The sequence below is a fragment of the Pseudonaja textilis genome, chromosome 1 (assembly GCF_049901715.1).
Source record: "Pseudonaja textilis isolate UNSWEBS1 chromosome 1, rPseTex1.2, whole genome shotgun sequence".
NCBI classification, from domain to species: domain Eukaryota; kingdom Metazoa; phylum Chordata; class Lepidosauria; order Squamata; family Elapidae; genus Pseudonaja; species Pseudonaja textilis.
Genome location: NC_141990.1, coordinates 243,897,530 through 243,914,745, shown reverse-complemented (window position 1 = coordinate 243,914,745; position 17,216 = coordinate 243,897,530). Strand labels below are relative to the sequence as shown.

General features: G+C 37.8%; 1 protein-coding gene across 4 annotated transcripts in view; it reads right to left on the bottom strand.

Annotated features, from left to right (window-relative positions):
• Positions 1-16,162, bottom strand: part of FAR1 (fatty acyl-CoA reductase 1) — a 47,390-nt gene extending 31,228 nt beyond the window's left edge. For all 4 annotated transcript variants that reach the window (XM_087921162.1, XM_087921163.1, XM_087921164.1 and 1 more), the window contains exons 1-2: positions 16,113-16,162; positions 66-260 (exon numbers count right to left, since the gene is read on the bottom strand). In XM_087921162.1, coding sequence (XP_087777288.1) covers positions 66-254 — 189 coding nt within the window. In that variant the 5' untranslated portion in view covers positions 255-260; positions 16,113-16,162. The remainder of the gene's footprint in view (positions 1-65; positions 261-16,112) is intronic.
• Between the last annotated feature and the right edge of the window lie 1,054 nt (positions 16,163-17,216).

Here is a 17,216-nt window from a genome sequence, read left to right as displayed (position 1 = left end):
TTTAGTCAAAACATTTCAAAAACTGTAAAAACATTTTTTACTAAACATGTCTTCTGAAAACATACCTTGCAGTTGATCATTTCTTCTACTCTTTCTTGAGATGTCTTTCCTGCTTTATATCTCACCAAAACATATATTGCTTTTACCCTTGGACAGGATCGTAGTAGCTTTTCTAGAAGAACTTTTCCCATGAAACCGGTAGCACCAGTGAGGAGGACATTCTTGCCTTCATAGTATTCTGGGATAGATACCATTATGATCTGAAGAGAATTTAATAGTAAGTTATGGCCTGCTGTCTGTAAATTGTATTTTATGTGCTCAGTTTTCACAGGATTAGATATCAAATTTCATTGCTAAAGTACTGTATAATGTACTAATATAAAAGAAAGAAAATCAGACTTTCTGCTTTCTTTAAATATTAGAAAGATTATGTATCTATATTTAATGGGAAAGCTTAAACTGAAAATGTATAAATGTAAATTAAAATAACAACCCTTAAAATCATTGCCTATTATCTGAAAAGAGCCAGACGAGGACCCGCCCGTGGACATGCAAGCTTTGGTATGTCCCATCCTGGGCTCTCGATGCAGCATAGAGGAGAATGGGTGTTGGTGGAAGTTACCCTGAACGCCTTTTCTATCTATGCTGAGAGAGAGCCCAGCCCGTCCCTTGATTCGTCCGGAGAGGGTAAGTCATATTTCTGTATTCATTTGTGCTTTCAGAGACACCTTTCAGTCTGTCAAGTATCTTCACCAAAGCTGGGGTCTTTTCTGGGGGCTGGCTTTTATATCTTAGTACAGACTCAGCTAAATGACGTCATAGGAAGCAGTCAACCCATCCTGGGCTCTCGATGCAGCATGGAGGAGAATTAAGAAATACAAGAGGACATAAGCAAGAGGACATAAGCAAAACAAAACCCCAACTATTAAAAAAATTAAAAAAATATTTAATTGCTGGCAAAATTGGCTAAGATATCACCCCAAATGATGACTAATCAAAAGAACAACTGCCTAGCGCATTACATGAATTTGTCTTAATGCTTAGAATTGTACTTGATTTAGCATATAGCAGGAAGAAACACAGTATTACGATCAGTTGTGGGATTCAAATAATTTAACAACCGGTTCTCTGCCCTAATGATTTCTTCCAACAACCAGTTCACCAAACTGCTCAGAAACTTAATAACCGGTTCTCCCGAAGTGGTGCGAACTGGCTGAATCCCACCACTGATTATGGTGTTGGTAGAAAATATCTAATCCCATTTGATTCATCAGCAATATAGCCACCCAAGACAGTCACTCAAAAGTGTCTTGCTACATTGGCAAATATGTGCGTGTGTGTGCTGTTTCAGATATACAACCCTCATGGTAACTGGAAACATACTACTGAGACTCTCTGGACAAAGTATTAATGCAATCTTCTTTTTTAAAAAAGTTTCAAAGCAACCAAAAACTGCTTATAGGTAAAAGCTTTGTGTAGTAAGGAACTGTTTATATTCAAGTATAGTAATGGATAAAAGGCTTTCCATTTCTTTTCATTATAGCAATCAAACCTTTTCTCTGAAATAAAACTATTTGTTCAGCAAATAGCAGTTTTTTCTGCAATCAACACCCACTTATTCTGAATGGGCTCTTTCCCTTGGCTTATCTTTTCACTCTAATTTGTCCTCTCTCCTCTTCCTCCTCAACCGCCTCCTTCTCCTCCCCGAATACCTTGCCACTTCATTTCCTTAGTTAGTTTCCCAATGTACGGATAGTCTTCAACTTATGATCCCAATTGAGCCCTACATTTATGTTGTCAATTGAGACACTTGTGAGTTTTCTCTAAGTGAGTTTTGCCCCATTTTACAACCTTTCTTGCCACATTTGGTAAGTGAATCACTGCATTTTAGTAACACAGTTAAATGAATCTGCCTTCCCCACTGACTTTGCTTGTCAGAAGGTTGCAAAAGGGGATCACAGGACACTGCAATCATCAGTGGACTGCCTGTATGTCTTTACCATTTCATTCCCCTTGCCTTTTCCTTTATCTGCTGTTTTTCCAGTCTCAGTGATTTGTTTTTCTTGCTGTTCCTTCATGCCTTTGTTGTAGCTTCCATCCCCTTTTCTAAATGCAAACATAGGAATCTAGGTGTCATCTTTATATTTGGAAGTAGCTTTTTATTTTGCAGTTAGCACTCACGGCTGGTCAGAGATGGAAATGGGAGAAGCATTGCACAGGCATCTCGTTTTTTTACCTTGCTGCACCTCTCTTATAGCCTACTACCAAGATACCAGGGTTTTACAAATCTCATGCTCATAGATACAACTTTAAAGCAGCCGGAGAATACAGCAAAGGAGAGGAAATCTTACAACCAAGGACAGTAAGAACTTCCTCACAAAATGTATTGGTCAAGAGAATGTGCTTTTAAGAAATATTAACAGCAATAGACACAATTCAGAATTCAGTGAGATCTAAGCTCTTAACAAAAACATGAATTTTAAACAATGCATGTGTTTGTGATCAGGTAAAAGTCAATCTTAGCTGAGCTCCATTTGAGAGTCTTAATCTGTTATTTCTGTTTTGAAGCTTACTTGAATATTCTACTTGCACTATCAAAGAGCTTTGCACTGTATATTTGCAAGAGAAAAGTTGCTGGAATCCTTGCAAAATGCAACTCCTGTTAATTGAGACTAAAAATAGGTCCTCATGTGTCTCATCACTCCCACTTTAATTAATCTAGCACTCCCACAAAGGAGTGGGATTTTGTTAAAATCAGTAAGTCTTCTTCCCATTTACGTATCAGGCAACTCTAAGTAGAAACTCTAGGTCTATTAAGGAAATTTATGAACTGGGTGAAAATACTTTGTATTCAATTATTATATATCATTTTTGTTTTATATGTAATTATGTTAGTATTTTAATCCCCTCCATTCCTGTTGTGCACTACTGATAAGAGTTGAAGAACCAGGTTATCAGATCATCATGATTTATGTGATTGCCAAGAGTTTAAAACAACTTGATGCCACCTTACTAATTAATCAATCACTATTCATTGTCACACATAAGCATGCAACCACATTTAATCAAGAATATAGATGTTTAGGTTTACACACATTTATGCACTGGATGAAGGAGATGGTGAGGCTGAGACCAAGGGAAGGGTCAAGCACATCATCAGTCTCAAGTTCCTTTGCGCCCACAAAAGATCTAAATCCAGCCTACCTTGATTTCTATTTATTCTTATCTACCTATTTGACCATTAGTAGTTCAGTTTGTTGAATGTCAGCATGTAATAAACCTGTGTTCATTTGAACCACCTTGACTCCTGATTTCCTGAGTTTAACATTGCATTAAAGATCTACTAATACATCCAAATCCTTTTCAGATGTGCTCCTGAGCCAGATTTGTACATGCATTTTCTTACCTAAATCCATAACTTTATACTTCTCCCTGATAAATTTCATTCTATTTGTTTCTGCCTGCTGTTTTTAATCTACCTGATTTTTTTCTCCTCTCCTACAAAGTATTGGTCACTCCTTGTAACTATATTTTCCGCTACTGAAACAAAATTATCAATACAGACACTAAACTAGTATACAGTACTAGTACGAACCAATATTACATATATCTGATATCCTAGTTCATTAAATAACCCATATACTAGTTCACTGCAAAAGCTCTAGTCTTTGAGTTACAACCATAATGGAGCCTGCTTATCATGATTGTAACTGGTGACAGGCATAAAATGGGTCAGTCAGATGTCTAATTTCATTTTATGACTTTTTTTCTGGCTGTTGCTAAGTGAATGCCATGGTTGTTAAGTAAACCCATGGTTTGCTGGGAAGTGTTTTACTGAAAACTGAAAGTAAACACATGGTTTCAACAAAACCATCATAAAACACAGTCACATCACCACAGCTATAAATGTGGCCGGTTGTTGTGTCGAGTGTGGTTACACAATTGGGAGAGATAACCATTGCAATTTTGAATCTGGGTTGTAAGTACCCCCCTGTAGATCTGCCAGAACTTTGAATGGTCATTAAGCAACCTGTCATAAATCAAGGATTACCTATAGTGTAGATCAGGGGTGTCAAACCTGATCGCATTGCAGGCCATATTGTGACGTATCAGGATTGGTTTTACCCTTGTGGGCATTGCCTGCATGGGCTTTTATTCAGCCTGCAAGCTAAAATGTTTACATGCCTGGTATATATGAACATAATATTATCAGAATGAATATTGCACATGATTTCAAGGTTTTAAATGAAGCCAGTCAGATATCTGACAAAAGCTCAAAAACTTCTCTGAAATGGTAATATAATCAGAGTAGATTTCATGCTGTATAATTGTATTTGTCTATTCCATCTAATCTGAAGAAAAGAATGTCAATCCAAAACCCACCAATGGATCTAATATGCTGTTACCATAATTCTGTAATCAAATTATTGCTTTTGATCAGAGATAGGCACACATAATCCAAGCAACTGCTAGCAAAATGTATTGTAGAGGAATGCAAGCATGAATTTATGTCTGAAGAGGGTAAGAGAATCTTACCCAAGGTAGTAGCCAGTCTGACAATTTGGGGGGAGACGCTAAAACAAAAGGGATATTTTATTCTAGAGACCTAGTTATATGGTTCTTGAAGAGTTATATTCTACAGTGAGGAACCACCATATAAATTTGCTCTTCAATAAATGTTTTCTGGCTGGCCACCTCTACCACAGGCATTTGGTGAGTCTCCAAATTCCAAATGTGAGACCAGTTGTATCAAGAATAAAATTGAGTTTATCTTTGGCTTATTAAAACATTTTTGATACATTTCCAACAATTCAGGATTATAGCACACAGCATTATTGTAGTTTGCAGCTTTCACACTACTACTGGTGACTTGTTTATTTACAGTATTTTTATCTTGCTTGTCTGTAAAGCTCTCAAGTTATTCAATAAATTCTGTAGACAAAGACAGTTTTTATACAGCAAATCATATCTACGAATAAATCAGAATTTGATTAACTTTTGCATAAATAGTTTATAAAATTGTTAAAAGAATTCAGACAGTTGATACTATTTTAACTGCTGTACATTATTAGCTATTGTTAAATATATAGAACTGGCTGTATCATGCAAATCTTCAACGTTTCTATGCTGGTCTCATTTTACTTTTTTGCCTTTAAATAAACTGATTCCCTAAAATCTAACTATAGAAAGGATTGATTCAAAACTATTTTTTAGATGAAATTCATATTCACATGCCCTTGATTAAAGATTATTTCTGATAAAAATATATCAATTATTGTAAGTGTGCATTTTGGGGAGATGCCCGGCCATTTGAGAGAAATATTTGATCACAAGTGATTAAAAAAAAATCTTTCTGTAAAACGCAGAGCAACAGTTCTAGTACTAGAGCCAATATGTTATCTTAATAAAAGATGCAATTGTCTAAAGCTATCTAAACACAATTGTCATATGCACAATAGCTCTCTGTTAGAGCTCATGTACCATTTCATCTCTGCTTTGTTGAAATATCAGCTTTACTAGTTCAGTTTTCTTTTCAAATTTGGATTTCTATCTAAGCTTTTTTTTTTCCAATTAAAGAACTTCGGTTTTTCAAAGTGCAACATATTGTCAGAATACAATACGTTTTGCTGTTGTGTTAATGGTGACATTGTGTGCTTGCAACAGATGGTATGATTGATACATCAAATATAGGAAAAAATATACCAAACAAATTGACATTTTGGTTAGCAGATTTTTGAGCAAATTGTTCCAAATAATTATCACCCAATGCAGGTCAGTCTCCCCCTCTTCCCCCACCACTCCAAGGTGGGTCAGATGACTCCGGTCCTGTAGGGACCCTTCCAATAAGGTAAACACAGATCAAAGCCGTGAACGATCGCGGTCTCTGATCCGTTGTCAACGGAAGCGCCACTGGAAGTCTAGAACTGGTTTTTATGATTCTGTGCATTTCGGAGACCAGCAAATTGCGCCACTGGCTGGTCCCGCCCTTCCCTGCCACTCACTCCATACCTGGTATGCGCACTATCCAACTTGCCTGCATTGTGCCTTCGCAGCTTTTGGTAAGTTGTTATTTTTCCTTTTTTTCCCCCAACCATCAGCTCTTCTGACTATCAGCTGTGCCAGGATGTTTAGATTAGCTAGAAAGCAGGAAATCATTGAATTTCTTGTTTTCTAGCTAATCTCCCTAGGACTGAACCTTCTATTTTTCAGTGCAGACTCAGGTAGCAGATTACAGAAAGGTAGATCTCTAAGTGAATCTGTGATTTTGTGAGCAACTCAATCTGCCTGCCTGCTTTGCTTCATTTTGGGTAAAAGTTGTTCTTTTTAAATAAAATATTCAATATTTACATAAATATTTACAACATTTACATTCAAGCCATGTCCACCCAGTCATGTGAGCACCAAGCCACACCCAGTCAGCAAGCCATGCCCACCCAGTCACATGACCACCAAGCCACACCCAAAATTGGGCCATGCCCACACAACCAGTTGTTAAGAAATTTGAATCCCACCCCTATGTTAACATATTTAATAGATACACCTTCATCTTGCATGGCAACTGCCCAAATATATATAAAAAGGGGAAAGGTTAAGTGAAGATTTAGGTTCATTTTAATACTCTTTAAAATAAGATCTGTTTAGTATAGATTTTGTGCAAAGTTAATATTTTAATCAAAGTATACCATGCTTCTAAGCATCTTCATGTGTGTGTGTGGGGGGATATCCCTTGGCACATTTATGTAACCAAAATACAAATAGTTTCTTTAGAAATGGCCAGTGCAAATAAAATATACTAGCTACTTTATTAGCCTGGCAACAATTGTTATGATGCACCAAGAATTGTTATAGGCTGGTTTGCCTTGTTTGGTAAAGTTGTAATAACATGGCACTACACTCTTGTTGGGGCATGCAGATGAATATGCAACCCAACCTGGAAAGTCCTCCCCCTGCATCTTAATTCTTAACATCTCTTACTGTTTTTAAATTTTCAATGTTCAGGCATGATATTCCCCTCTGAAAAAAAAATCTGAAAAGTAGCCAGGGGTGCCTTTTCCTTCTGACCTCGCCTTCCTCCCCAAATCTAATCATCCCCCCACCACCACCGACAGGACCCTGGAGGCACCGGATCCTAATTATCAACGGCGGGAAGGGAGTAAAAAAAGAAAGGGGAAAAAATTCAGAATTGTTAATCAAGGGAGCTCCGGTTCCAGTCGCCACTCCAAGCTCTTTTTTTTCCCTCTGCGTGACTTCCCGCAGGGGAATTTTCCGGTAAATGAACATTGCTTTCGCTTTCTGGAGGGAGCTGCAGCCATCTGGCTCTTTCCACACCTCCGCATCCCCGGGAAACCTCCCCCCCACCCCATGCCACCCCCGTCTTCTTCCCTTCTCCCGCCTTCCCCTGCCTCACAAGGTAGGTAGCCAAGCCACTGTTCGGCTCGTCCGCTTTCCTAACCCCGGACAGAAGCACCATCGTCGCTTCCCGCCAAAGAGGAGCGCGAGGTCCTGAGCTCTCGCCTCCTTGTAGCGCTTATCTCCTGAAGCCAAAGGGCGCCGGGTAATCCAGCGCCTCCCTCCCAGTTAAATAAATCTCGAGGGATAAACACGGAGATCCAGCGGGAATGTCCAGGGGGAAAGAATGAGGATTGGGTGGCAACATACAGTCATCCTTGCACCTTAGCTGAATAGCTCTAACCATACACAACGAAGTCACACTTATCTGGGGGGGGGGGGGGAGACACACTCCATTAGAAGAAAAAGAAAGGGAAAGAGGCAAAACTTTGCAATGAGGTTCGCTCCCTTCCCGCATTCGCTCCTGGGTCTCCACCGCCCACCCCGCACGTGCTCTTTCAGGGCCGGCCAAAAGAGACCCCGTGCGCCAAGAAATCGCACACACAGCAACACATACACATACACACCCTTTCCAGCCGGTGGTGTGGATCAGCTCCGGAGCTGGGCAGTTGCTTCCCTGCTCCTGACTCAGGGGGCCTCCGAGGGGAGGGGAAGGAGGAGGAGAAGGAGGGGGAAAGGGTGGGGGGGGGGTGATGAAAAATCAGAATTCCGATTTTAGTCGGAAGAATATCATGTATGAATGTTATACACTTTTTAAAACGTTTTAAAATATTTTATTGTTTTTAATGAAATTGTATTTTAATGGAATTGTAGACAATAAACTGGACTATACAGCACAGAAAACAACAAAGCAAAACAGAAAGACTCTCCCCAAATCCTTTTTTAAAATGGTAGATGAAATAAACTTAAAAGATACATGGAGAGAAAGAAATGCTAACGTTAAACAATACACCTTCTACTCAAATAGACATTTATCATGGTCCGGAATAGATATGATATGGATGTCAACAGAATTGTTAACTAATATTCAAGAAATAAATATTGAAACAAGTACTTGGGCAGATCACAATCCAATGACAATTAAATGGAAAGGACAAAGAAGAAGATCTAGATGGATGTTAAATAATACTATATTAAAGGAAAAAGACTTCACACAGTGGATGGAGAAAGAACTGGCTTTCTTTTTTAGAGAAAATCAAAGCCATTTGTTTTTCAGGATGTGCCTTGTAGTATTCCAAGGTGTCCAAGATTACTCTCATATTGTCTTTAATTTGTCTCTTTGGCAGAAATCCATTTTGATCAGGATGAATAAAATTGTTTAAGTATTTTTTAAGTCTTTCTGTCAATATTGAAGCAAAAATTTTATAATCTGCGTTTAGTAAGGAAGTAGGTCTATAGTTCTTAATTTGTAATGGATAGGCCTCCTCTTTTAGGACAAGTGTAATATAAGCTAATGACCATGATTTAGGTATCTTCTTCTTTAACATAACTTCATAACTTCTAGCAATGGAAGGTTCAATGATTCTTGTAATGTTTTATAAAATTCTGCCGGAAGTCCATCTGGGCCTGGTGCTTTTCCATTAGTTTGCTTCTTAAGTGCTTCAGTTAACTCCATCATCATTATATTGCTTTCTAACATTGTTTCAATCTCTTTAGGTATCTGGGGTAAATTAGCATTCTGTAAATACTGATTAACTCTTTCCTCATCAATATTCTCGTGTGTATAGTTTCCCATAATAGTCTCGTATGATTTCCTTCTTCTCTTTATTACCATAGCAAACTTGGCCTTGGTCATCTATTAATTGCAATATTTTCTTTGATTCTTTCTCCTTTCTCAATTTATATGCTAATCATCTACCTGGTTTATTTGCATCTTCAAAGTAGTTCTGTTTAGCACCTCTGATTTTCTGTGCTAATTCTTCTTTTTCTATTAAACCCATTTTATGTTTAATTATATCCATTTTTAACTTAATGTCCTTTTTCTGTGGCATTTTCTGTAGCTCTTTTTCAAGTCCTTTATATTCATCCTCTAATGCCTTGGAGGCTAGTCTTTTCATGGTATTTCTCTAATGCCTTGGAGGCTAGTCTTTTCATGGTATTTCTTTTCCTTGTATAGTCTATTATCAAGCCTCTGGCATATGCCTTCATGGTATCCCATATGTTCTGGATTGATGTATCTTTTTTGATTTCTAGATGCACAGAAGGCATTTGATAATGTGAATTGGCGATTTATGTTATTACAGCTGGAACAGATGGGCTTTGCTAAAAAAATTATTCAAGCAATAGAAGCTATATATCATAAGCAAACGGCAAAGGTAATGATGGAGGGAGAACTGACAGACTCTATCAATATAAGAAAAGGAACAAGACAAGGGTGCCCACTATCACCTCTTTTGTTTGTGTTAACCTTGGAAGTGCTAAACAGAAATATTAGAGAAGAAATGAATATAAAAAGTATGAAAATTAAAAAGGAAGAATTTAAGCTGCAAGCATTTGCAGATGATCTGGTTTTCATTTTAGAAGACCCACTAGAAACAGCATAAAAATTGATAGAAAAGATAGAGACATATGGAAAGGTGGCTGGTCTGAAAATAAATAAAACATAAGACAAAGATCTTGACAAAGAATATGCTATCAAGACAAAAGGAAGAACTGGCAGATCTATTGAAAATTCAGGTTACGAATAAGATTAAGTACTTGGGGATACATTTGACAGCAAGATGCAATACACTAAAAGAGAATAACTATATCAAACTTAAGCAGCAGATAGCGCTAGATTTGGCGAAATGGGAAAATTTACAACTGTCATTAATAGGGAGAATATCAACAATCAAGATGAATGTATTACCCAGAATTTTATATTTGTTCCAAACAATTCCAATTAGGCTTGAAAAAGATTGCTTTGAAGATTTAAATAAAATTGTGTTGAAATATATATGGCAAGGTAAGAAAGAGAGAATAAAGTTTAAACTTGCAAGATGCTAGAATAAGAGGAGGATTTGGTTTGCCTAATTGGGAGTTGTATTACCAAGCTACAAATTTGATGTGGGTTAAGGAATGCATAACATTAAGAAATACTAGATGGTTGACATTAGAAGTACATGATCTGTTGTTGGGGTGGCATGCTTTTTTATGTTATAAAGGAACCAAAACATAGGGGTATTTTAGAAGACATTATATACGGGAGTCTCTGTGGTTAAACTGGGAGAAGATTAAAAGACAATGTTATTTGAAAATTCCAGTCTGGCTATCGACTATTGAAGCATTTTCTTATCGTATAATATATAAAAAGGAACAAACAGATATGGTGAATATATTGAATGAAAAGGGTGAACTTAAATCTATACAAAAACTAGAGGAACAAGGTATAAAGATGAATTGGTTTTCATATGCGCAAATACATTCAAGGTATGATAGACTTTAAAACAGAAGGTTTCTATGATAAATTTACTGATTTAGATAAGATTTTGACAGGTACTGATGAAAAGGTGATTAAAAAATTGTATGGATATTTATTAGAAATTAAACTAGAAGAAGAACAAGTTAAAGAAACAATGATTGGGGGAAGAATTTTGGATATGGGATTGATCTAGAGAAATGGCAAAAATTGTGGTCTCAAAATTATAAAATGACAATGTCAACAGCATATAAAGAAAATTTGTATAAGATGTTTTACAGGTGGCATTTTCCCCCAACAAGAATAGCAAAAATGTTCAAGAACAAACCTGAAAAATGTTGGAAATGTCATCAGACACCTGGCTCATATTACCATATGTGGTGGACATGTGGAGACAAGATACTAAAAAATATTGGACTAAAATCCACACGTGGTTGGAAAAAATGACAAAAAAACATATAGATTTGAAACCAGAGATATTTTTATTGGGAATTTTACCTGAAATATATAGTAAAGAATTGAAATACTTGATTGTAAATATATTAACAGCGGCTGGATTGTATTTGCTAAAAACTGGAAAAATGAGAAAATACCATCACAGGAGGAAATCATTAAGAAAATATTGGAATGTGCTGAAATGAATAGATTGACATTTGAAATTAGAGAACAAGATGATAAACAATTTTATAAAATTTGGGATCTATTCTATCAATGGTTAAACAATAAAACATAGTAATGAAATATGTAGATTCTTAGAAAATAATAAATATATAAAGATGTACTCTTTTCCTATTGTATCTACAAAATGATTGTAGGATAGATTTGAGATGATAATATGAACTGTCATAAAACAAATTAAGTAAAATATGATGACTTCGTAAAACATGAATGAATAAAAGTATAGTCAAATGATAGATTAATAATGATATTAATGTATTTAATACTTGATTGAAAATATGAGAATATATATAATGTAATTGTAATTGAACACTACGAAATGGAAGCACAAAACAATTTGTAAACCAACCGGCACACTGTATGTATATACATGGAAGATGGCTTGATGTTTTTTGTTTTGTTTGTTTGTTTTAAAAACCAATAAAAATTTTAAAAAAATTATTGTTTACTTCCCAGAGTCCATTTGTGAGACAGGTGGGCGGTTCTTAAATGTGACAATATTAAATGCATTCTCGGGAATTTTCATCTATAAAGTTGTGCAGTAAATGAATTGAAGCAGGCAAACACGCTTTAAATCCACTGCCTGTACCTCTTAGCAATATATTTAAAGAAATCCATGGTATGGTAGCTACCATGTATGCTCAAGAATGTTTCTTGCCTCAGATTGAAATACTCTGTAGTTCTACTCATATACATGATGATGGGTCTAGATTATTCTAGTACATATTATTTCTGGTCATTTCAGACAGAAAAACTGAGATGGTGCAATAATCTCCTAGCACTATCAATAATTCTTATTCTACGTCTTTCCATTTGTCACAGAATTGACAATTTTAGTTAAAGGATCACCTAACCCAAGGATAATTATATTCCAGATATCCTGGAAATGATTCCTACTAGTTTGGACAATGAAAACTGCAACACAAATTATCTCAAGGGAATCAAGACATTTATACATCTGACACAGATTTTTTTTTAATAAGGCAGCAAATCTTTAGCACCTCTTTTTAGAGGTATTCCACACTCCTTATATAAGAGAGTATACAGAGAGTCCTCACTTAATGACTCTTCAAAATTAGGATGGTGCTTTAAAAAAACAACTTACTAAACAGTCCTCATATTAACAACCTTTGTAGTATCTATTTCACTTGCTCAATCATGCGTACCAAGATGTTTTCAAAGAAAAAGACAGAAAACCAAGTTCACTTAAATAAAGTAGTAAGAAGCAAAAGATCACATAATTTTCATTTCGCAAGCACTTTGCTTAACAACCAAGTTGCTAGTCTCAATTGTTGTTCTAAATGAGGATTACCTGTATTACCATTAGTGGTAGTCTTTTTTCTCATTAAGCAGCCCATAACTGCAAAAATTATGTTGATATTCAAAGAGATCTGAGAATTATCAAAATTATTTTTATCTACTGCTTCTTTGATTAATCAATACATTTATTATATAAACTGTCAAATGTGAGCAAAAGTATGCCATTAGGTTTATTTTTAAACTTCTCACAATTATATTCTATTAGAGGAGTCATCAGCAGTCATACTATTACAACACTTTGGGGCAGACCCCAGATCCTTGAACTGTATGTCATATAATTTTGGCTTAGGCCAGCATTAGTTGGGAATTTGCCAAACATTTTGGAAAGCCACAGCCCAAAATACACGAACAGGTTGATTTCTGGTATACACACCTGCAAAACCACTATGGGAAATAAATCAATATTACTTTCCTAAATATATTAGAACATTTAGAATTATATGCTGGGATGAAAACCAGAGGAGAATTAAATTACTTGTCTTAGAAGTGAATCTTAACAGTCAATAATTAATTCATGGTTGATATCCAGCAGTAACTCGGTTTTATTTTTAGAAAACAGTAAGATGTAATAGTGCGCCTATTCACTGTTGATACAAAAATCTGTTTACAATAATTAGTAAACTTGCAACACTAAAAGCAAGTACACAAGTATATACTGTATTAATGTGTGTATTTGAGAAGATTGCTAAAATATATTAATGGAAAAAATGTGAAGTGCAATGCCTTTCCTTTGACATATGAAATCTATCAAGCAAGGTTAGGAGTTCTGAGTGTCCCAAAAATAATAAGGAAGTCATTACAATTACTTTCCCAATGCATTTATTTGGATGAAAAAATATTAATGTAGCTATTTTGTATTAACTCTTTAAAAAAAATCAGAAATGATCTACTGAAAGTGCTTTAAACCCCAAAGAACCTCTTCTAATAAAGCTAGGATCTAACCCAGTGGTGGCTAATCTTTTCGGCACTGAGTGCCAAAACGGGAGCGTGCATGCGCACCGGAAACCAGAAGAACAGCTCCCTGATGCATGTGGGCCGAAAACTGGAAGCTTAAGTGTCCCAGCACACGCACCAGCCACCTAGTCTGGTTTCCAACACAAAGACCAGCTGGCTGGCACACACATATGCTCTGGGGAGTTGCTCTTCTAGTTTCTGGCGCTCCCACTTGTGCAACCAACTGGCATGTGCACGCCAGAACCCAAAAGAGCAACAGGGGATGGCTGGTATGCTCAGAGAGATGGCTTCGTATGCCACTTCTGGCATGAGGGACATAGGTTCACCATCACGGATCTAACCCCTTATAACTAAGTATGCAAGTTCATTGTAAAATATTAGTGAAAGTACTAAGCAACTATATCCAGTTAATTCAAACCAAAAATAATCTTAAATTAAATCCCAATTCTTGACCATCATCATCTCATATTATCATAGAAATCCCAGTGTTCAATTACTAAAATATAGTATAAACTACAATTAAAATTAGAAAACACATACCACAAAGACAGAGATAAGGGGGAGAAAACTAATGAATGCAAGCCAAATTTGGACCTGGACCTACAAATAATACGTGAAAGCACTCTCTTTCCAGAGTTTCTTTTTACCAATGCTCAGCTACTTTAGTAACTCAACAGTATTTCATTTCATTTTAACTTTAAGTTTTCTATATTACTACAGAGTAAAAGGAAACCTTTTATCTCCTTCATAATTAAAAAAACATAGTTTTATTTAGTCAATAATTTAGTCAATAATTTTCTTTTATCAGATTTTTTTACAATGTCTTTTGTTTTTTTCATATTCATTCCAACAGGGTTCTTCTTTCTTGCATAACATACATAGACTGTATCTGCAAAGTCTTCTTGCTAAGCAAAGCATCGACAATCTTTAATGCTTTCTTTTTGGTATGAAAACCATACTCTTATTTTAACAAACTGATGACTCATAGAATATTAAATAATTTCAAAAGATTTGGGCTAACTACAAAAAGAAAAAAGAAAACCCACCCCAAACTAAATTTTTAGTAGAAGCACATACTTTATTTTTCAAAGTATTTCCTTTCTAAAAGTCTTAGCTTACGAAATTAGTAGCATCTTTGTTTCTGACTTAACAGATACATCCTCTTTCTGGTATCCCACAACTTTTTTTATTTTCACAATTGTTAATCATCACTGAAATGCTAGGGCAAAGACAGTAAACAGCCTAGAACAAGTTTAGAGTTGCTTTGTACACCTGAGAGGACTGTGTACTGGATCTGGCTCCACCCGCAGGAAACAAGAGAGATGAGGATGATGAAACAAGGTTCATTATAAGAATATGACATTATCTGCAAACGTGAAACAAAAGCTTCTGAAGGGGGGATACCGGAAAATTTATATTAATTAATGCTGGCAGAAGAAAAAAAAAAAGGCCTCCAAGTTGACAAAGAAGGCCTCCAAGTTATACAATTCTCCTATACCCAGCCTCTTCCTTCTTATACACTTTTTTTCAAGGCAACTTGCTCAACCAAAAGGCACTTTTTTTTCCCTCCACTTCTGTCCTCATTCTTATCCTTGCTAAGAGGAAGAAATATAACGGTCTGATGGGGGAGGTTCTCTCTCATCCACACATAAATACTTCGGAGCCATTTTATTTTTAAATAATTTATAGTCAAACCTTATTACCCAAAAGAGCTACCTCCACGGGAATATGTATATACACAACAAAGTAACAAAATTAACCCCCGCCCGCCCTACAGGGGGCGAAAAATACAACCAATTTAAAGGACGGCGGCGAAAGCGAATTAAAAAAAAAAAACTGCCCTTCTCAAGACGCAAAGGCTGCTGCTTGGGCAGGAAATAAAGAGGGAAAGCCACCATGGAAAGTAATGGGGAAGGGGGGGGGGGAAATACAGTTTTCGGGCTATTACTTCTCCCAACCTTTTCCGAGCCCCTCTGCCCGGGAGGAGACCGCCAGCTCCTCACCTTCCACCCCGGACGCGCTCTCCTTCTTCATCCCCCGTTAAGAGGAAAGGAGGGCGGGCCAGCAGGTCCCACCAGCCCTCGAGAAACCCGCTCGCATTCAATGTCCCCCCCGCCACCTCACGCCCCACTCGTGAGTGTGGAGCACCGGCGTTTAGGCCGGAAGCGCTGCGTTCTCCTTTCAACCGTCGGCTCACGACTGGGGCTCCGCAGCCTGCCCTTCTCGCCGCCGCCCCCCCTCGCCAGCATGACGGAGAGCGGCGGCGGCGGCGGCGGCAGATTCCGCTAAGTCTCGCCAGCTGCTGCCGCCGCCTCTCCTCGCTATCGACTCCCCCCCACTTCTGTATCCTCATTTGTTCCCCTAAATAGCGAACCCCACCCGCTCAGGCACTGCCGCCAAGGAAGCCGCTTACCCGAAGGGTTTACTTATCGCCTCTACCGGCGCCGCTGCAACTGCCGCTCTATCCTACGGCGGTGCTGGGGAATAAAAAAAAAAGGTTCGGCGGGAGGCCCGCCCTCGCATAAGCATTACAGCAGGGCCATAGGTGGCTGTCTACGCCACTCTTAGGCGCGCCGACTGCCGAGCTCGTTGATTGGGCCAGGGACCCGTAGATCCATTTATGGGGGGGTGGACCTCGCTTGCTTCCAGTTGCAGAGCGTGGTTGACCAATAGAGGGAGAAGGAGCAAAAGAGAACGGCGCGCTCTGCTGCGCCTGCCTCGCCTCGCCGTTATCTTAGCGCCGCTCTTGCCTATTGCATTAATAGCCCTTGGCCAATAAAAACCATCGAGGTTTCGCCCCGGCCTCGGCGTTCCGTTCCGCCGCATTAATGTTTTCCGCTGAGCTCTATTTTCGATGGATTGTTTTTGATCGGGTTTTCCGCTCTCTTGACTCCCGTGTTTTGTTTTGTTTTGTTTTTAAAAAGAAAAGTCAAAAACTGGGTTCTTTCGCAGGAACGAGTTGCGGATGGGTGGGTTGTGAGCACAGAAGGCTCCCGGGTGTGGATTGTTCCGTGTGCCGTGAAACTGCAAGCCAGCAGCTGGGTTACTTTTCAGGACTTGTACGCCGGACTCCTTGCGTTTTTTGTTTTTACTTCGTGGGCGTTTGCATGGGCTGGGAGGTAGACAGTTCAAGTCTTTCTTGAGGCCTCACGCAGTCTGGATGAATATGTTAGTGGGCGATCTTAGAATGGAATAACAGAGTTGGAAGGGACCTTGGAGGTCTTCTGGTCCAACTTCCTGCTTTGGCAGGAAACTCTACACCACTTCAGACGAGTGGTTATCCAGCATCTTTTTAAAAACTTCCAGTGTTGGAGCATTCACAACTTCTTGTGAATCTTGGTGGAGAATTCACAAGGGCCAAGTTGCCAGGGTTCTTTTTTTAATATATGATTTAAGTTTAATTGGGCAAAACGGTGCTTGTTAAGGTTATAGTTTTGTTGCCATTTCCAATAACCCTTGACAGGTTCCCCCAAGTTTGTATTTATTTTGTCATTGTTTGTGTAGTATATATTGGAGG